The 21651-nt window shown below is 48.9% G+C and overlaps 1 protein-coding gene across 1 annotated transcript; it reads right to left on the bottom strand.

The window, feature by feature from the left end:
* Window positions 1–701: 701 nt before the first annotated feature.
* LOC138249503 (putative nuclease HARBI1) lies at window positions 702–13517 on the bottom strand. The gene is made up of 3 exons (XM_069203457.1): window positions 13267–13517; window positions 1178–1821; window positions 702–1075 (listed from the first exon to the last, which is right to left on the bottom strand). The coding sequence occupies exons 1-3, from the start codon at window positions 13515–13517 to the stop codon at window positions 702–704; spliced, it is 1269 nt and encodes a 422-aa protein (XP_069059558.1).
* Window positions 13518–21651: the final 8134 nt, after the last annotated feature.

The following is a 21651-nucleotide window of genomic DNA, read 5'->3' as shown; positions in this document are numbered from 1 at the left end:
CAACCCATCGCCTAGCACATGCATGGAAGGGTGACAGAGGGGGGAGCAAAATGCATGGAGATTGATCATGGAGCAGCCAGTGGCTGGAGATATGTGTCAAGGGAGGCAACAGGTCAGACAGGGACCACTACAATATCCTGAACATAGAGCAAGACAGGGACAATAATCACCGTAGGAGTCACAGATGCCAACTCAACACAAATGCACTGTAGGAGCAGTTATCCAAGGAGGATATCAAAGTCAAGCCCACAACCATATGGCCAGTACCAACACACAAAAACAACACATATCGACCCAATGATACCACCCTCACAGCACCCAGCTCCAGACCTGACCTCATACCCACTGCCACCAACAACAATGTAGCACTGCCACCCAGTGTTGACTCCCAGGATAGAGGCTGCACAGATGCAACAACCCTGTGTGGCACACATATAGCACTTGAACTGGCAGCTCAGGGAACATCTTACTTACACGTTGATGGCACTAGTGCACCAACACAACATCTGCCTGACTATAGGCCTGACCTGTACACTGTGACTACCTAAGTCATGGGTCCATGTGACACCTCCAACCCACCCAGAGGCCGAGCTGCAACCAATACCGACAGTGGTCACAGACAACAGGTTGTATCAGGGACAAGGCAGACAGTTGAGCGGACACATACCAGACAGTTGACACATGCATGCATCTCAGTCAAATCACTGTTGAATCAGCTCTGCCCTGGAGTCAGCTGCATCCTCATCATCCTCCTCTTCATCACTCCCCATGTCCCCTTCATCAGCCACTGGTACAGCTACCCCCTCCTCTGCATCCAGCAATGGGATGTGACAGCTCAGGCCTAGATTGTGCAGCATGCAGCAGGCCACAATGATCTGGCACACCTTCTGTGGGTTGTAGAGCAGGGTACCCCCGGAGATATGCAGGCAATGGAATCTGGCATTCAGCAGGCCGAAGCACCTCTCAATGACCCATCTGGTATGACCGTGGGCCTCATTGTAACAGTCCTCTCCATCTGCAGTTGAATGCCTCACAGGTGTCAGGAGCCAAGGCAGGTTGGGATAGCCAGATTCACCTGTGTGCCTTAGGTAAGAGGCATGTCAAGACCGGGAGTGCGATAGGGCAGGGACGCAAGAGTGCAGAGAATTGAGGGGCACACATATGCAGGGGTACATACCGATGATCCAAGCCCGGTCCCTCATAAGTGGTGCCATCATATGTGGGATGTTGCTGTTCTGCAGGATGAAGGAATCATGCACAGAGCCTGGGAACTTGGCCGTCACCTGGGAGATGTATTGGTCTGCGAGACACACCAACTGCACGTTAACCGAATTAATGTTTTTGCGGTTTCTATAGATCTGTTCACTCCACCTTAGTGGCATCAGGCCTATGTGGGTGCCATCATTGCCCTCAATGACAAGAGGGATGTGTGCCACTCCATAGAATGCAGCCTTGACAGTGGTCAATTTTGCACGTTGGGGGAACCAGATGTAGCTGCCCAGATGTTTGAGCAGGGAAGATAGTACATCCCTCAGGACATTGCTAAACATGGACTGCGACATCCCTGCTGCCAGGCTCACTGTGACCTGGAAGGAGCCTGAGGCAAGGTAGTGGAGGACTGACAACACCTGCACTGTGGGAGGGATGGCATTGGGATGGCGAATGTCAGGTAACAGATCTGGCTCCAACTGGCCCACCAGTTCCATGATGGTCTCACGGTTCAGGCAATAGGTCTGGATGACGTGACACTCCCCTAGGGTGGCAAGGTCAACTAGGGGCCTGTACACTGGTGCATTCCTCATCCTCAACCTTACATCATACCTGGGAACAGGAGAGAGTGGGTATTATGTTGTGCACCATAGACTGTGTAGACGGTGTTGATGTGCCCACAGGTCAACAAATGTCACATATTATGCACTGACATTTCACCCACAACACACATTGGACATGTAAAATGGCAGGTGCCTGTCCTGCATGCATGGGACAGGTGGAAGTGAGCTCATCCCGCCGGTGAAACATGTCATGGCGCTAGGCAGTCACGACCGTTGTGAAACTCACCATTGGTTACCACTGTTGCCTATTGGAGGCAGGAGCCAATGGTGATCGCTGCCAGCGGTGACTGTGATGTCTGCGGTGGCCGTGACTGCCATTTCATGTGCTCATGCTCACTTGACTCCTGAACCTCGTGCACTGAAAACCTCCACTGTGTGTACTGATGTGTTCTGACTCTGGTAGCCAAGATGCCATGTCCTGCAGGAGACAGGGCCCCGGCCTTCACACAGGAAGTGTTGGAGCGGCTCGTGGATGGGGTTCTGCCCCTGTATGGACAGTTGTATGGGGCACCAGAGCAGCAGGTGAGCCCAATGTCATTGTCCTGTATGTGAGTTGTGCGCATGGGGATGGGGACATTGGTGGGTGGCAGTGTGTGTGGAGCATGGACATGGGTGAGGGGCCTAAGGTTACAAGGCGTAACGATGTGTGTGTCCCAGAGATGCCACTCTACATGATTGTGTCCTTCTGTCTGTGTCTCCCATGCAGGTCAGCACCCATCAGAAGAAGGGGATTTGGCTTGCCATCGCCAAGCAAGTGCGGACCCTGCGGGTCCATGCCCGCCAGAGCACCCACTGCAGAAAGTGGTGGGAGAACCTGAGATGCTGGTTCCTGAAGACCGCTGAGGCCCAGCTGGGGACGTCCTCCCAACAAGGGAGTTGTGCCCATCAGACCCTGACACCCCCTAATGGCACACACATTGGGAGTGACCTACCCTGAGGTGGATAGGAGCTTGAGGGCAGCACAGCAGCCACATGGGGATAAGTACCCACTCTCACTTGCTACATGTATTGCCATAGTGTCTCTGGGTGGGCACCATTGGGTGGCTGTGGAATGGATGCTTGGTACAATGATGTCCACTATGGGTATGGGACCTCATTCAGCTGGCAGGCACTGCATGTGTAGTGGGGTAGGGTGCACCAAGTGGTCAGAGTGCAAATTGACAATAGCCATGTAGGCCTGCCAACTAGCCATGCAGGATTCTGTTGGGTGTGCAGTCCATCACATGCCTGTCTTAACGGCAATGGGTAGTGGGCAGGTACTGGACAGGTGTAGCTGGTATGCCACTCCTCATGTAGATGTTTGCATCAGTCAGACCATCAGTGGTTGACATGTGCATTGTTGTGGTTTCCCCCATGGTGTTCCCTAGTTGTAGTATATGCATGGGTGGGCATAGTGTATCATGGCATGGCATCAAATGCTGATGTACAACTCTGTGTTACTGTTGTGCTGGCATTGCCCGATTGCACACTGTCTCTCTCTCTCTCCTTCCCTCCCTGTCCTCCTCTGTCTTTGTGTGCATCAGCATCATCTGGCGAAGGAGAAGGGGAATCGGCGAGTGGGGAAGCTGCAGCCCATTTGACCCAGTTGGCTGACACCAGCAGAGCTGAGGGGGTCAGTGGGACAGACGGCAAGGGGAGTGCCATGTAGGAGACTGGATCGACCACTACATCTCCAGATTCCTCCTCTGATGGCGACTCCCTGGCGGTGGCGGACCCATCTAGGACCATCCCAGCACCATCCTTGTCCGCCACCTCCCCTTGCCAGCACCGCCCTCCCTGTAGCTCCCCACCCAGTTGCCCGTGCCCGCTCACCCAAGAGGGTGGGCATCTCCTTCGCCACAGGCACCTCTGCTCCTGCCCCAGTCAGCCCTGCTGCCCTCAATGAGGAGGGTATTGACCTCCTGAGGTCCATCTCTGTGGGGGCAGACAACTATTGTGAATGCCATCCAGGGACTGGCATCCCAGATCCAACAGACCAATGCGTTCCTGGAAGGCATTCACGGTGCCTTGTCTGGCCTACAGAGATCGTTTCAGGCTCTGGCCCCCTCCTTGACGGTAGCCAGTGTCCCTTCTTCTTCCTTCCCCCCACCAGCTACCTATTCCAATTCCCACATCCCTCTCTCCTCACCCTTCCAAGGCACACTTACTGACCCACATGCATCCACATCAACAAACACGGTACGCAAGGACAGACATATGCAGCACAAAGGCCACAACCGCCATGCACACACTCAAGACACATGCAGAGATGGCAACATCCACACCCTGCACCGACTCCCCAACCACCTCCTCCCTCACAGTCAGTACACCACTCACACCTGCAGTCAGCACCACATCAATCACTGATCTTGCCATGTGTGCCCTAACTGCCACCATCACCACATTATCTGACCCCCATTCATGCACCCCATACACCACTGGCACAGAGATCACGACTGTCAACACACCCATATGCAGCACATCCATCCTACCTGCAGACTGTCTGCATCTCCTCTCCACCTCCTCCCAGTACAGCTAAACACCTGCGGGTACCCAACAGTTCCCCCGAACACACATTTCATCCACCCATGCACCCGCACCCAAGGCACATCCACGTATACCCCTCTCAACCATACCCACTCCCTCTACTCCTAAACATCTTTACCTTGACCTCCCTTGTGTCCCCAAAAACGTTTCCTCCGAGAGTTTTCTGTGTTCCCCACCACTTCCTCAGTCCCTGTTCTCCCCCAGGGCCCTGCTACCCTTCCGAGGTCCCTGCCTTCCGCCTCTCAGTCCACCACTGCCCCTCTACCATCTGCCACTTCAAAACCTGTCACGCCCACTGCTCCTCCTGCCAAACCCAAGCCCATGCTTCCTCCCTCCACTTCCAAGGCCAAGCCCACTTCCTCCAGTTCCAAGGCCAAGCCCAAACCCCATCCCTGGCTAAACCCACCCCTCTCCAAGGGCAAGCCCAAGGACCCCGCCTCCAAGCCTAGACCAAAGGACCCCTCCTCCAAGCCCAAAGAACCCCCCCAGACAACCACTAAGGTACCTGCATACCCCATTGATCCCCCTGCCCTGAGGAGGCCTGCACTTTGCAGTCAGGAATCAAGTTGGGGCGTCACCTTGTGCCCAGTGTACTCAGGGCACTGTGGGACTTTTGGACCGACCCTTGGGCCTGTGTCTACATAGTTTTATTCAAGATTTTACCATTTATAATATATCAAAGCAGCACGACACCTTTGGTATCGATGGCACCTACCTAGTCCTGGCTTTCCTTCCACATGTATGTGTGGTGGTTGTGGGTATTAGCGTGTATGCATGTGTGTGTGTGTTGGTATGGGTGTTTGTTTGCTTGTGTGTGTGTGTGGGCGTGGCTTCAGTGTTGTGTGTGTGTACTAACTTCGTTCCCGCTAGTGTGTGCTAGGCTGGTGTACTTACGGTTGGTATCTTGGTCGCCGTCGATGGTCTGGGACTCGCATGGCAAGGTAGAGCATTAGGAGGAGTTGCAATTTGCATGCCATGAAGCCTACGGACATGCCAGTGTTCCAAAAGATGGGTGTTCCCTTTTATATTGTTCCTTTCTGCCAGGCTTTTGGTGCTGGTGGATCCGTCCCGGAAATCCTGGCGGTGTGCAACCTTGTAATGTGGTCGTGGGATACTGCTTGACCACCAGCCTGCAGATGGCTGCCGCCAGCCGCGCCAGCCAAATGGTAACTTGGCTGTGTTCTGCAGGTGCCTTCCCAGTACTTGTCATATGGCAGTCTTCACTGCCTGGCCCGTGGCTGTACGATCGCCAACTCCACTGTGGAGGTTTACTAACCACTGAACTCCTAATGAGGGCCTATGTGTATTCCATAAAAGTAGCATGTGGATGGAAAAAAATGGGTATTAATGTGGTTTTTGGTATTCTTATTGTTGATCCATTCCAAAGTGGTCATGTTACATCTAGATGTGACGTTAAGGCCGTCTTAGAAGTATAAATATTCCCAGGTCGCCACTTGCTGCAGTAGGTGTTGCTAGTGCTTGTGCCACAGTTCTACAAACAGTAGCAAAGCCATTGCTAGCAGTGAACAAGTTAAGGCTTCCTCCGTTACACATGCACGTTATGCCATTATTTTGCCAGCTCAGCCTACTTGAGAAAAAGCACAGGAGAATAATATATGCAGGCAGGCCTAACTGGCCTTAAAACAGCACAGTGGCTGTCAATACACACACATGAGCACACACATACACAGACACACATTCACACAGACACACAAAAACTGCCCCCCACGGCTACAGCAATGTCCACTGCAATGTAAGACCAGTGTCGCCCTTTTCCTGAGGGGCATTCACAACCTGGTGGAAGTTTAACAAACATCCCTTTAGTGTGTGGTCCACCTGACAATTGGTGCAATAGGTCAATGTTCACACGTTCATAATTTTCTTGCCCCTGTGGACCTTTATCACTCTCACAGCATGTTATCCGCGTGCCACTTATACATACCTGAAACTGTTTGGAAATTGTGGGGGGTTCTGCAGGGTATGTTTCTAACATCCATATTTTGTACCAGTTTGCAGGGTCCTCAAACCGTTTTTTATAAACAATTCTACGACGACAGGGCTAGGGCCATCAGTTTAGTCTTAGTTCTTTCTCGCTGCCCTTCCTGAGCCAACATATCTCTGTGGGAGTGGGAAAACCTACTCTTTCCAGTGGGTGCCTAAATATTGTGTTGCTACTCACTAGTTAGACTTAAGCCATGCTTCCTGTCAGTATTCAGGGGCATAGCTTCATGGTAGGAGGATCACACCCCCTAACACCCAATAAATGTATTTTCTGCCAAAAAGGTGGGTAGAGGTGCTTTCAGTCGGGCATGGTCACTTGTCTGTCGGCTTTCAACAATAATTTCTACATACACTCAGACAAAAACGCACATACACTTTCTTTTCCTCTCTGTTTTGAAAGTCTTCTACAAGGTTGGTTATTTTACAAAATAATGTATTCTCTCTCTTACCCCTACCAATTCGCATTTGCCTCCCACTGCCCCTAAAGCCCCTCTCTTGCACCCTGCTTGTCAAATAATGTATTTTAACATTGTATGCCAGTGCCACTGTTGGGAAATCTGAAGCTGGCCCCCCCTCCAATCTTACTGCCCAAGCTCCCTGTAGTACCCATGCCCGGCACACAGTATCTACCTGGCATCGGCTGTGATAGGTTTAATATACAGGGCACAAAATTATGCCTTTTGCCAACCTCTGTGCTCAATGCCCATTCACCAAGTACTAACCAGATATATCAAAACAGCCATGCCTAGTCAATAATCAAGAAATTACATTCAGAAACACTCATTGCCCATTACAATGTCCAAGTACCTGTTGTGCATGACCAGTGGACATCAACAACGTCTCTATGCATGGTGTGGTTTTTCCATGTACCCAATACCCAGTACCTCTACCCCAGTACCTTCTGGACAGGAGGTGTCTTCTTTGGTTAAGCCTTGTGCCCAGTAATTTTCTCCTTAAACGGCATATTCAGGGAAGCTTTTTGTTTTCTAGCTTTCTTCAAATTCCATTTAAGAAATATTAATGCAAAATACTGCTTGTGAAATCCCATCTGGTTCCGTCATCTCAAGAGCAATCCATATGCAACCCTCCCAAATCAAATTTAGATTGAGATATTTTATTTTTAGGAGGTTTTATGAAGGCATCATATAGGGCAAAGTTATAAATAATGTACTAAATGTTGTTTTGTACAAGTGCATGCATTATCAATAAATACTAGTACCAAAAATACTGGTAAAAGGGCCATGTGAGCAGTGCATGCTGTTAACTATGCAGAATTATGATTAGCATTATGATTAGAATATGGGTTATGTGGGAAATTAGGGCTAACCATTATTTTAAAGTCCAATTAATTTGGCACTCATGATACGTGTTTGGTGGATGGGGGATGGGGGTTACCAGCTATGTTCCAAGGCAGACTAGGGTCACACAATCATTACAGGTAGGGGCCATTGAGCAGCTTATCACAGTAAAAGCGTTTCATGGTGGCATATATAAAGATCACGGGCCATACATTGCCACATTGTTTCACACTAGAACCTTGAGAAGTGGGATTTATAGTACCTTCTCTTTATAGGCCCAGTCTCTTCTTTTTCTTTACACCAGAATATCTCTGAAGGCAATATGGTTACAGAAATGTTAATATGGTTATAGAATCAGGACAACCAGCTCCATCCATCTAGGATGCAAAACTAAGGCTTAGATTAAACTGAATAACTCTGTGGCCATCTTTTATTCAGCATGGGGTGAGACAGGACACACACTGTCGGAATATATTTGGTAGGTCAGTGAGAGGAAGGCTCACCAACATTACAGTCTGGGAACAATGTCTCCTTCAGGCCCTCAATATTGCATGGACAGACTCTGCGTAAAACAGCTTCAGCCTCCCAAACCTTTTGAAAGCCCACTCTATAGTTTTAGCATCTACACATTATAATGTAAATGCACTTTCCACAGTATTATACAATTTCCTCTCTCCACAGTCTTACTCGTGAGTGCATATTTTATGGAGGCTTTCCCTCCCATGTCTCACCTTACTCATGGATATAAACTTTGGGGTTTCTTTGTTCACAATTCTCGCTCTCCACTGCATACTTTCTGGACTCTCACCCACTCCAAGTCCCAAATACTCACAGGCGTAGATGGTACCTGATTAAGCTTTTCCTTCTTGACGCTCCGTGTCCTAAAATATTGAGCACACACCTCTGCTCCATAGTCCTGTAGTAGCAAATGGGATTAGGGATAGCTCTGTCCCAGGATCCCAGACTAGCACAAGCATTGGCAAAGCCAATAGGTCTCACATATGCAAGAGCTACTGGTTTTGCCTATGCATTTTAGCCTTGCTGTACACCAGTGTTCAGCATGTCTAAAAGTTAGTGTAATAGAGGAGAGTGGCATGGAATGTCATAGAGTGGAACGGCGAAGGGTGGAGTAGAGTGTTGTAGAGTGGAGAGGCAGAGAGCGTGGTGTGCTGGAGTGGCAAAGGGCCTGATACAGATTTCGGCGGACAGGTTACTCTGTCACAAAGGTGACTGAAATCCCGTCCGCTGAAATAGAAATCCAATTATTTCCTATAGGATTTATATTTCAGTGGACAGGATATCCGTCAGCGTTGTGAAAGAGTAACCCTTCTGACAAAATCTAAATCAAAGGCCATAGTGTGGAGTTGTGTAGAGTGGCACACACTGGAGTGGCATAGAGTAGAATGGACTGGTGTAGAGTGCATACGTTTTGCAGAGTATAGTAGCGTAGAGTGCAGTGATTTCAGCAGCATTCTACAGCATCGTAAAATGCAGTGGTGTAGATTAGAGTGGTGCATAGTAGAGTTCAGCAGTACAGAGAGCAGTGGGGCAGAGTGGAGGGGCGCAGAGTGGAGTGGCTCAGGCAGTGCTTGATTTGTAAAAGAATAAGTGTCGGGCCCACAATTTTTCAGAAGCCTGCCACTTCTCAATGCCTGGGTTGCCGAATGCCAAGCTATCTGGACTTGATTCCACTTCATGCCTTTTTATATCACCACAATACTCTCTAGTTCTGCGCCTTTATAAACATTCTGTGCAGCGCCGGCTTAGACTATTCTCAAGCCTGCAAGTTATAGGCACTGATGCACAATGAGATGTGTGAGGTGTTCAGGATCATATAGAGCCATGTTTACAAGGCCCTATTGCCTCCTTGCACCACACTCGCATCATTATCTTTATGCTAATGTGGCTCAAGGAGCCAATATTCACCTCGCTATATTTACAATGTGCCTACGTTCCGGCGTTAGGAGTCCCAGAAAAATGGTGCAGTGAAATCTACATGATTTCACTGCACCATTTTTGGTGTTATTTTTAATGCCTGTTCACAGCAGGCATTAAAGTGACGCACCCATTTTAATCAGTTGGCCTCCTTGCACTTTGCCACAATAGCGTCAACATTTTAGACACTACTGCATCAAAGTGCCACAATAGCATTGAAAATGTTGACGCTATTGGTCTAACATGTGCCATGGTGCACCGTATTGTAAATAAGGCGTACCCGTGGTGTTGTTAGATGGGGCAGCGGTGAAGCAAGAAAACTGGTGCATCAGTGCTGATGCACCAGTTTCTTATAAATCTGCCCCATAGTTTTGCCAAAGTGGGAAAGCTGAGATTCGTCTGCTGATTCCTCAGACCACAAATGAAGATATTGTTCATTTCATTTTGAATTCGGGTCCATCAGCAAATGATGAAAAAATCTCTAGACCTGGCCCTGTAAAGAAAGTTCGGGTGCTGAGCACTGGAAACCACTGGCTCAAGTTAAGCACTGGGCTCAGAGTGGAGTAGTGCAGAGTGGAGTGGCGTAGAGATGAGTGATGCAGAAGGCAGTGGCACATAGTAGAGTTGATGGCTTAGAGGGCAGAGTAGAACTGAGTGGCATGGAGTGCAGTGGCATAGATTGGTGCAGAGTAGAGTAGTACAGAGTGGTGTAGAGTAGAGCGTAGTGTCTTGGAGTGCAGTGTCAATGAGTGGAATAGGGTAGAGTGGAGTAGTACAGAGTACAGTAGTGTAGAGTTGAGTGGCGGAGAGTGCAGGGTTGCAGCGTTGCGTGTCAGAGTGCAGTGGTGTAGAGTAGAGTAGAGTGGGGTAGAGAGCAGTAGCATAGAGTACAGTGATGCAGAGATGAGTGCTGTGGTGTAGAGTGCAGAGACAGAGAGTGCAATTGTGAAGAGAGCATTGGTGTTGAGTGCAGTGGTTAAGAGTAGAGTGGCATAGAGTGCAGTGACATAAAGTGGAGTGGCATAGAGTAGAGTGGCGTAAAGTGCTGTAGTGTACAGGAGCTTGTTTCAGAGTAGAGTGAAGTGGTGTAGAGTGGAGTGATGCAGGGTAGAGTGCAGTTGGGTTGAGTGGCATAGAGTTTAAATAGCATAGGACAAAGTGGTTAGAGTGCAGTGGCATAGAGTGCAGTGTTGCAGAATAGATTAGAGTGGCATATACTGAATTGGCATGGAGTGCAGGGGCATAGAATTGAGTGTAACAGAGTAAAGTGCATGGTCTGTATTGGCATAGAGTGCAGTGCTGTAGAGTGCAGTTTTGCAGAATCACATAGAGTACAGTGGTGTAGAGTGAAGTTGTGCAGAGTAGGCTGGTGTGGCCTAGACTGAAGGTGAAGAATGCAGTGGCGAACAGTGCAGTGGTGTAGAGTAGAGTGGTGAAGCAAGCATTGGCATAGAGTAGAGTGGTGCATGGCACAGTGGAGAGGCATTGCAGAAAGTGGCATAGAGTGAAGTGACATAGAGTTTAGTGGTGCAGAATGCAGTGGCATGGAGTAGTGCAAAGTAGAGTGGTGCAGAGTAGAGTGTAGTGGGGTAGACTGGAGTATTCATGGTGTTGTAGCACACTGTCATTACAGGCAACACATTTTCAATTGAAATTACCATTATATTTGCACAGACATTCAATTTTACTAATAAAACTATACAGTGTACAGATGAAAAATGTGTGGAAATTACATTGATTTGTTTTGAACAGATTAAAGTATTTGTTTATAACACACTTCAGAAAGGAATAACAAATAATATACTTCATTTGTGGTCCTAATTCTGATATATTCTGAAATACAGAGTTTATTTAAATGTTGTGTGCTGGAAAAAAATATTTTCTACCCCTAGAATCAAGAAAGATTGTCACATAAACTATCTCACTCTGGAGTCAGAGAAAGAAAAGTAAACAAGCTTAGCCAGAAGACAGCACCTGAAATTTGACCTCGGCCTTTGAATGCACAGCAATGTGAGAAGATAAGAACAAGTTTTACAGGCCTGTTCACCGAAAGGAAGCACTCTGAAGGATACTGTGAATAAGATTTAGGCAAGGGACGGTAGGAACTCAAGTTACAAACCACAAAGCCAATGGAAAGGAAAGGACAGAATGCATTCCTAGATTGGCATTCCTAGGTCAGCCTACTGAATGTCCCCAAAATGTCTTTAGAAAACCAGAGAGCTGCGCTGTTTGGTAGGCTGCAACCTAAAAAAGGACTGGGGACAAATCTCTCTCTCTCTCTCAGAAGAGGTGACTGGAGACACAGTTAGTTTCCAGGATCCCACACTGGCCAAAGGGACTGTGTACAAAGCTCCCTTGTAGAATCCCTCACAAGCCAAAGGGTTACGGGACAACCTATCATACACTTGCACCCATATTAACAGGCTTACTCCTACTGGGCTCTGAGAATATAAGAATCACTGAAGTCCTGTGTACAGCCTGCATTGTACACAGTTTACAGGCAACATTTTCCTCTCTATTGTAGAGTCCAGAATGGCTTTTATCCAGGTGGAAAGTGGCTCCCTCACAATAGGTGCAACTATTTGCTGGACTAATGCTCATATTGGAGTGTCACAAAATATTTGACTCCACGCTATGCAGCATGGATCATACTTACATTTGGGGGTTAGTTTTCCATGTTTTGTTCTCCATTTCAATCCTTCCTAAATAGTAGGGCATTTATGAACATAGCCACCTTTCTTAATTGAGCACCGGTAACCTGGGATACACTAATCAGCCCGATTCCCAGATCACAGCATCATACCTTATAACTTTTCTGCTTCATGATACTTCTTTGGATACAAATAAAAGAAAACTAGATTAAAATGTTACATCATACAACTTTTGTAATAAACCCTTGCTGTTATCTGATGCGGATAACATGATGGTTGCCTTATCTGATTCCTAATCAGAGGGTCTACCTATACTACTTTCCCACTCTGAATCTGGGCAAATCCAAGAATTAGATGAGGTAGACTTACTCACATAGGCCCTCATTATGACCCTGGCGGTAAGTGATAAAGTGGCGGTGATACCTCCAACAGGCTGGCGGTAAGTACCGCCAAATTATGACCATGGCGGTGATAACTCCCATAGACAGCAAATGTACCACACCAACTGCCAGGGTGGACACAACACTCACCACGGCGGTAGCCACCAAGAGCCAGGCGGAAGACAAACTACCGCCCACCATGTTATGACACAGCACACCGCCACCTTTTCCGGGGCGGTACCAAAACCATCAAAAACCTGGCAGAAGAAAAAGGACTCATCATCGGAGACACAGGGAAAAACAACGCCGTCATAGAACCCGAACTGCAAGTTTTCCTGATGATCTTCTATGTTATACTCCACCTGGAACACCAACGCCAACAAAGACGATGACGGTGAGTACAGCCACCTAGCACACAAGGGAGAGAGGGAGGAAAACAAGAGCAACACACATACGCAGGACACACACCTGACACACACACACCTGACACACACACACCATACACACAACCAGCTACACCCAAAAAGAAATTCCCCTGATACACGGCAGAATAATGCAAGGACAACAGGAATGGACGAATGTGATTGTAATCAAATCAACAGCAAGATCAGCAAGCTGGGCCTCCAGATATGCCAAATCCCACCTTAACACCTTCAGCACACTGTGCTGTTTAGAGAGGCAGATCCCGCGGATTACTACCTTGAAAGCCTCCCATATGGTGCCAGCAGAGGTCACAGACCTCTGATTCTCAGCAAAGTAGTGTACGATGGCGTCACGGATCTCATCCCTAAATACCTGATCCCTAAGCGCACCATGGGGAAGCCTCCACATAAAAGCACGACTAGGGCCTCCAAGAACAGCCAACTCCAACATGACTGGCGAATGATCTGACATGGTACGGGCCCTATGCTCAATTCACTCTGTCCATAGCTCAACATCCCTGGCGCCGAGCCGTCTGTCTATATAGGACCAACTGCCATGCACATAACTGACGCAGGTACCTTCCCTGTCAGTTTCATACTTTGCCCTCCATAGGTCCACCAAAGCACCCTCAGCCATCACAAGAGACAAGACCCTGGCTGCCGCCATATGCTGTGGCCTAGCCTGGCTTTCATGATCCGCCACAAAGTCCAGTACCACGTTGAAGTCCCCCCCCAACAGCAGGGACCCGGGACCCAGTGAGCCAATCAGCCACCACACTTCCCCAAAAAGTTCAGGGTCACCGGTGTTTGGGCCGTAAATCGACACCAATCTGCATGGCCTATCTAGCAGCATACCTCGCAGCATAACATAGTGACCGTTCGGATTCACAAGTACCTTGTCAGTGCACCACTGCAGCCCCTTCCGAATCAAAATCGCCACACCTCTTGCATATCGCGATTACATCGCAGCATGACACTCACCGATCCAACCAGCTTTTATCCGGTGTTTTGTGGCTTCCACCAGGTGCATCTCCTGCAGCTTACAAATGTCAATCGCATGTCGCTGCATATAGGCAGACAGCAATCTCCTCTTACGCCCATCATTCAGCCCACGAACATTCCAAGTGAGGAGGCGCACAGGCGTCACGCTTTTTTGCGCCATCCGAAGCAACCTATCCAAACATATATCTCCCCATACCATCACAATAGAGGCATCGGTGGCATGCAGGGGAAGGAGCAGAAGTGAAAGAAAAAAGACAGAGGGAGTAAACCAAGGATAGAACATTACCAACCACCACCCACGCTGACCCCCCAAATGGGTCAGTACTACAATCCCTCCCAACCCCGAATACATATCCCACAACATAACAATAAACAATTGGAATAGACTCATCCAATGGGGCGTCAGCGAGGCCATCCGAAAACCATCTCAAACAGAATGGATGGGTGAGGGGACTTACAATGTAGGGTATGTAACACAACAGCCTGCACTAGCATTTAAATCAGTAACAGCAAATTTGCAGGCCACGAGGCACCGTGCAAGGCCACAGGGGTCAAACAGTAGAATGTATTTAGTCATTGTCACTTAGAGCATCTTCCTCTCTACCAGCAGCCCACAGGTACTCCAACGGTGCCTTTTAAGGGGCAGATTTAGCATATTTAGGAGCCAATTTCGGGTCAGTGAAGAAGTGCAGCTTCCCTTATGCTGCACTCGCAGTTTAGCTGGGTAAATGAGGGAGTATTTGGCATTGGTTTGGAGTGTGTTTGGCCTGCAAGAAAGCCTTACGGGACGCCTGCACTCCAGGCGTGTAGTCAGGGAAGCTACTCAGTTCTGTATTGTTATAAATCACAGGTCTATGCTCTCTGGCCAGTCTAAGTAAAATGTTCCTATCTCTGTAGTTCAGTAAGCTTACAATAATAGGGCACGCCGGAGCTCCCGGCAGAGGTCGCGGCCCCAGGGATATGTGAGCCCTCTCCACCACCAGAACACAAGAGAGCTCGCTGGGGAATAACGCAGAATGCATGGTTTTCACATAGTCCCCCATGCGCCCCATGGCCGTCGACTCCGGGAGGTCCAGTATGCGGATGCCTCAAGCTCCTCTTTCTTTTTCCTAATCACCTCCAGCACTCGCTCCATGCGCAGCAACTGTTCTCCGTCTCTGCGGTGACCATCCTCCAAATCCGAGGTGCGAGATTCCAGCTGCTCAAAGCGGGCGTCATGACCATCTACCCGTTCCTTTAGAGGATCCATTTGCTCAGTTAAATGGTCAAGCTTGGCGTCGATGCTACCCAGGCAATGCTTGAGGTCTAGGAACATAGCCTTCACGGATGATGTAGAAGTCTCCTCCTATAGCAGCAGGTCATCTGCCGACCGGCCGGACGCGCCACTTTTCTTTTTCCCACCATCAAAGGTGAGCTTAGGCTGTTTCTGGTCCGCCTTCCCCAACCAGGCCGGCATCCAGCGAGGCGCCACCGCACCACACCAGCAGAAATCACCTGACAAGTAGGACCATCGAAAGACAGAAGCTCCACGCAGGCACTCACTCAGCTCGTCACTCATATTACAGTAAAGCAGAAGGGAGGAGGGGGGGCGCCATGTACCAGAGCTAGGCCCACGTCCATCCTCGCACGACTGGCCACAGTCACAGAAGCAAATTACAGCAGCCCAAGACAGCAGCACTCCCATCCATGGGGCCACTTGGCTCGAGTCCCACCGCCAACCAGGCACTGCAGGTCGCTAATGGTAGGGCCCCAGCTGAGCCAGAAGGGCCAGGTCAGGTTCGCCGGCCGGCCACCACTAGGAAATGATAAAAAAAGGGGGTTAAATCCACACCTCATATGCCACAGAGAACGCCCCCACCGCCACAGGGCATCAGCAGCCCACCTGAGGCCACCAAAACAAGGGGGAGGGCGACAGGTGGCACCAGCCCCCAAATCCAACAGCACAAGAACTCCCGCAGGAGCCTGCGGCCCGATCCAGCCACCGAATGGGTCCCCAAGAGCAGGATGACAAGAGGTCATCCTAGTAGGCCGGGGAGGCCACCCACAGGTCTCTGGCCTCCGGAACGAGATGTGAAAAATAGGAAGGAGCCACCCCTGCGGCACTCACCAGCTTGGCCTCCTGCAAGCAGGCTGGCAAGCGCCACGGAGGCCCGCGCGCACCATGCACCTACTCAGGCCTCCCAGCAAGGCCGAGCAGGCCAGCGTGGCCCCCGGCGCCCGACCGGTGGTCAACTGCATCCAACAGGCTTAGAAGGCAGGTGGCTGTTCTGAAGGAGAATCATGTTGTTTAGGTCCCCCGCCGGGCAGAGCCTCACGGTGTGGCGGCCATCTTGCAGGACAGCTGGCCACACCCCAAGTGACAGTGGGCTTGGCAGCAGGAATGTCACAGCCAATGTTCTCAATTGTGCTGGCAAGAGTGTTGTGTGCCCTGGTAAAAAACATGTGCAGCTACATTGCTTTCCCCCCGGTGGATTATTTGGCCGCTGTGAAGGCCGGATTCTATGCAATGGGACATATCCGCAGTATTATTGGGGCGACTGATGGTACACATATTGCGTTTGCCCCCCCCGCCAGAATGAACAGGTGTACAGGAATCATAAGAGTTTCCACTCCCTGAATGTGCAGATGGTGTGCCTAGCGGACCAGTACATCTCCCACGTCAATGCTAAGTATCCTGGGTCAGTGCATGATGCCTTTGTTCTGAGGAATAGCAGCATCCCACATGTGATGGCCCAACTACAGAGGCACAGGATGTGGCTAATAGGTGAGCTTTGTTCCCCACCCACTGTATGTTAGTGTATGCTTCTGGTGTTAACCCCATAGGATTGTGTATGGTTAAATGTGCTCCCTGAATACTTGCAGGTGACTCTGGCTACACAAACCTATCGTGGCAGCTAACCCCTATGAGGAATGCCAGACAGGGGCAGAGGAACATTATAATGAGGCACATGGGCGAACCAGACGGACCGTCAAAAGGACCTTTGGCCTCCTGAAGGCCAGGTTCATGTGCCTCCGTCTGACAGGTGGATCCCTGTGCTACTCACCAGAGAAGGTCTGCCAGATAGTAGTGGCATGCTGCATGTTGCACAACCTGGCCCTCAGACACCATGTACCCTTTCTGCAGGAGGAGGAGACAGCAGATGCTTCTGTGGCAGCAGTAGACCCTGACGACAGTGAGGATGAAGAGGCTGAGGATGTGGATGAGGACAACAGAGCATCAGATATCCGTCAGTACTTCCAATGACACACAGGTGAGACAGTGCAACTTCACATTTCTATGACTATTTGTGTATTCTGTGTAGCTGTAGCATGATGGCATTAACTTTCTTTTACCTCTACTTACTGTCACCTATGGTTTGTCATTTTACAGATGGTGATATCACAACTGTTTACTGATGTGCAGACTACAGCCAGCTACAGGTCATTATTTCTATGCTCTCACAGTGTACAGTTCATTTGCAATGGATGTGACTGTTTTCATTAATACACATTTTCGCCACATAAAATACTAGTAGTCGAATTGTGTTCAAGGGTGTTTATGGTAGTGCTAAGAAATTTAGTGGAAAGTGCAATGGAATGGGGTGATGATGGAGGAAAGTCCAGGGTATTGTTCCAGTCTGTTTGTAGCACAGTGTCCATGTCCATGGGGCCATTGGAAGGGGAGCAACAGCAGTTCAAAGTGGACAAGGTGACTGAGTGGGTCAAAAGGGGGACAATCAGGAGAGTCTTATTTCCTGGTGGGGGTCTTGGCAAGTGTCTCTGGCTTCTGTCTGGGCCACAGGGAACGTTTGCGGGGTGGTTCACCTTCTGCAGGAGGAGGGGTGCTGGTGGCCTGTGGGTCCTGTGGTGTTGCCTCCTGCCCACTAGCCGCAACGGAAGTGGACGGCTGGTCAATGGACTGGCTAGTGGTAGGGGCCCACTGGTGTGCTGTTGCCTTCCTCATGATGTTGGGCATGTCTGCCAGCACCCCTGCTATGGAGATCAGGGTGGTGTTAATGGCCTGCAATTCCTCCCTGATCCCCTGATACTGTCCCTCCTGCAGCCGCCTGTTCTCCTGCACTTTGTCAAGGATCTGGCCCAACGTGTCCTGGGAATGTTGGTAGGCTCCCAGGATCTCAGAGAGTGCCTCTTGGAGAGTCTGTTCCCTGGTCCTGTCCTTCCCCTGGTGCACATCAGTCCTCCCAGTGTCCCTGTTGGCCTGTGCCTCTGTCCCCTGAATGGTGTGCCCACTGTCAATGACCCCAGGTCCCTGATTGTCTTGGGGCGAGATGTGGACTGGGGTCCCTGTACAGGTGGGCACACTGCTGATTGACGTGTCTTGGGGACAGAGGTGTGGGTACACTGGGTGGGTGCTGTGGTGTTGGATACTGAAGGGGGAGACTCTGTGGTGGTCTGTGAGTGGGCTTGGGTGACCGGTTGCCCATTGGTCCCTGATGGGCCATGTAGGTCATCCAGATCTTAAAGTCCAGAGTTACTGGGGGTATCTTCTGTTGGGGGACTGGATAGCACCTCCTCTCCACTGACATTGGCTAGGGTACCTGTGGGATTGTAAGGGGTGTATTATGCTTCATGTGTATGACATATTGTACTTCCCTGGCTTCACCCCTATCGTTGGTGTTGCCCTGCCACCTTTGATTGTTTATGGTGATGTATTGTGGGATTGTTAGTTTTCCTATGTTGTGCATGCTGTGGTGATGGATGTTCATGCAGGGCTGGGAGGGCTCTCCATGCATTGGTATTGCATACTTGGCCTGGCATTGGTGTTGGTCATATGTGTAGGTGCAGTATGCGGGATGGAGTGGAGTGATGGGAGTGAGGGTGAGGGGATGTGATGGCATGCAGGAATGGGAGGTGATAAGTGGTAAATGTTGACTTCTCAGTGTCCAGTCCTCCGGCTACTCCGGTGAGTCCCTCAGGATGCAGGATGCCAAGACTTGCTCCTCCCATGCTGTGAGCTGTGGGGAAGGAGGTGGGGGTCCACCGCCAGTCCTCTGTATAGAGACCTGGGGTCTTGCTGCTATGGAACGTACCTTCCCCATAGGTCATTCCACCTCTTCCTGATGTCGTCCCTTGTTCTTGGGTGCTGTCCCACGGCGTAAACCCTGCCCATGATTCTCCACCATAGCTCCATCTTCCTTGCAATGGATATTTGCTGTACCTGTGCTCCAAACAGCTGTGGCTCTACCCTGACAATTTCCTCCACCATGACCCTTAACTCCTCATCAGTGAAACGGGGGTGCCTTAGTGGGGACATGGGTGTTGTGTGTTGGTGAGAGCGTGTTGAGTAATGTGGTTGGGTGTGCGTAGTGGTGTGCGTGAGGGATGTATGGGTGTAAGTGATGTGTGTGCCCAGTTGTTGCAGTGGTCTTGGTGTCTTTGTGATTTTTATTCATACAGGTTTGTGGGTAATGTGGGTGTGTGTTTTATAGTGTTGTGAGTGTGTGGGTGTGGTGTGTGTATGAGTGTCAGGTGTGTGTTTTTAGTATTGGCCAATGTGGTGTTGTTTTGTATGTGAGTGTCCGTTCTGAGCGCAGCGGTTTGTACCGCCAATGGTTCACCGCCGTTTAATGTCCGCCGTGATGATTCGTGGGTCATAATGTGGTGGGCGTTGTTCTGCTGGCATAACGGTATAGGTGTTGGTACCGCCACTTTATCACTGACCTTTGGGCTGGCGGATTTGTGTATGTGCCTGTATTCTGTCAGATTGGTGTGTGTGTGTCATAATATGGCGAACAGATATTTGCCACCACGGTGGTATGTTGGTGGCCATCAGCGTGGCGGTAAGCAGCATTTACTGCCAATGTCATAATGAAGGCCATAATGTGGCAAGCTTCATCCTATGCCACCTCATTCCACCCTGGTAAGTTGATACTACCACAGCAGACTCAACCTCAATTTGGACTATCTTGAGGGAGTTCTTAGAAATTATTAATGTGGATAGTTATCTGGGATCCAGTTATCTTAGCTAAAATACCTTGGGGTAAACCACAAGAAATCCTCCATTAAGTAAGCCAACCTCATCCAATTCTTGGAATTGCCCATATTCAGAAAAGGAAAGTAGTATAGGCAGAGAAGAATTTCTGATTAGGCACAAATAAACATAGGTGTATCTATCCAACTTGCTACCACGTCAACGTCCGATGTGATGTATTATTTTAACCACTTTTCCTCCCATGGTGATTAATATGCCTTATCTGATGCCCCATTCTCGAGTGTGCAAGGATCACGTTTTGTTCCTACAAGCAAAACTAACAAGCATTTGCAATGAAATAGGTCTTGCATTTGCTTGAGTTAGAGCTATTGGCATTGTACATTCATATCTGGACTTTTCCTGCCACATAAATTGGTCAACCCTGCCTCAAAATTTCATCTTTTCCTGCCATATAGTTCCAGATAATTCATATAACTAAAACACTTCCATTTACCTTCTTCCTCTAGCTGCAGCAAAAAATGAAAATGTTTAGCATGCTTATTTAAATCTGCCTTGCTAATTCCAACAGAATACCACTTGTACCACTCAACCACCAGAGCTGCTGGTTGGTAACACAATTCCCCCCAAAAAGGCACAACACAGCCACAGAGAAGAAATAAACTAGAACAGTCACCCAAACATATCAAGCATGTAATAAGGATGTTAAATTGACCTGAATCATTGTCATAATTGTAATAAGGACAGATTATTAAAACATATACAATCATCTTATAAACCTTTATCGGAAATAAACTTTTGGCATTAGACTGTAATGCTCAAAAGAGCCTTTAGAGGGTACCATAACAAAAATATAATTTATGAAAAACATGGTAACCCTATAAAAAAAACAAGAGACTGTAATACAGTGTAACCATATAATGAGCCTCTGGAAGGCATTTTCATGGCTAGCAGGCTTACTGCAATGATATTACAAACAAGGTCATTAAAGCAAAACTTCTCCCAGCTGTAAAAAAAAAAAAAGGTTCTAGCAATGAGGAAGCTCACTCTAGTCAGGGTAAGCCACAAACAATCCAAATTATCATGTGCCCACCCTCTGGAAGCTTGGCACTGAGCAGTCAGGCTCAACTTAGAAGGTAATATGTAAAGTATTTGTGCAATAAATCATACAATAACACAGTATAGCACCACAAAAATACACCACACAGTGTTTAGAAAAATATATAATATTTTTTCTGGACAAATGCAGGTCAAAACTATTAAGATGCAATAAATATATGTTTCAAATATCACTGTAGAAATGAAATAAAGTGTCTTAAGTCTCTTAAAAGCAACAAATGTCTCTTGCAAGCACAAAGTACCTGGTTTGCGTTAAAAATCTCCGCAAGGAACCGCAGAGGAGGAGAAGCGTGGAAAACAGGGAGGTGTGCGTCAATTTCTCAGGCCGCACATGACGATGCGTCGTTTATTTTCCATGCAGGGAAGGCTTTGTGTCAAAATCCGGCGTGCAAACTTGGATACTCTTCGAGTTGCGGGGCTTTCGGACACCCCGAGGGCGCTGCGTTGAATTCCGGCACTTGCAGGATGAAGTCACAGAGGCTGCATCGATCCAGTGGGCGTTGCGTGGAAACCTCTACTGCAAGGCAGGCGCTGCATCAATTCTTCTCAGGAAGTC

This window comes from Pleurodeles waltl, chromosome 8 (assembly GCF_031143425.1).
Source record: "Pleurodeles waltl isolate 20211129_DDA chromosome 8, aPleWal1.hap1.20221129, whole genome shotgun sequence".
In the NCBI taxonomy this organism is placed as follows: Eukaryota; Metazoa; Chordata; class Amphibia; order Caudata; family Salamandridae; genus Pleurodeles; species Pleurodeles waltl.
This window is presented reverse-complemented; position numbering and strand designations above follow the sequence as displayed.

Coding starts and splice junctions, on each gene's coding strand:
- LOC138249503 (XM_069203457.1), bottom strand. CDS start 13,517: ATGTCAGATCATTCGCCAGTCATGTTGGAGTTGGCTGTTCTTGGAGGC. Junction 1,822..13,266: donor AGTGTGCTGAAGGTGTTAAG/GTGGGATTTGGC, acceptor TCCTGTTCCCAG/GTATGATGTAAGGTTGAGGA. Junction 1,076..1,177: donor GGACCGGGCTTGGATCATCG/GTATGTACCCCT, acceptor TAAGGCACACAG/GTGAATCTGGCTATCCCAAC.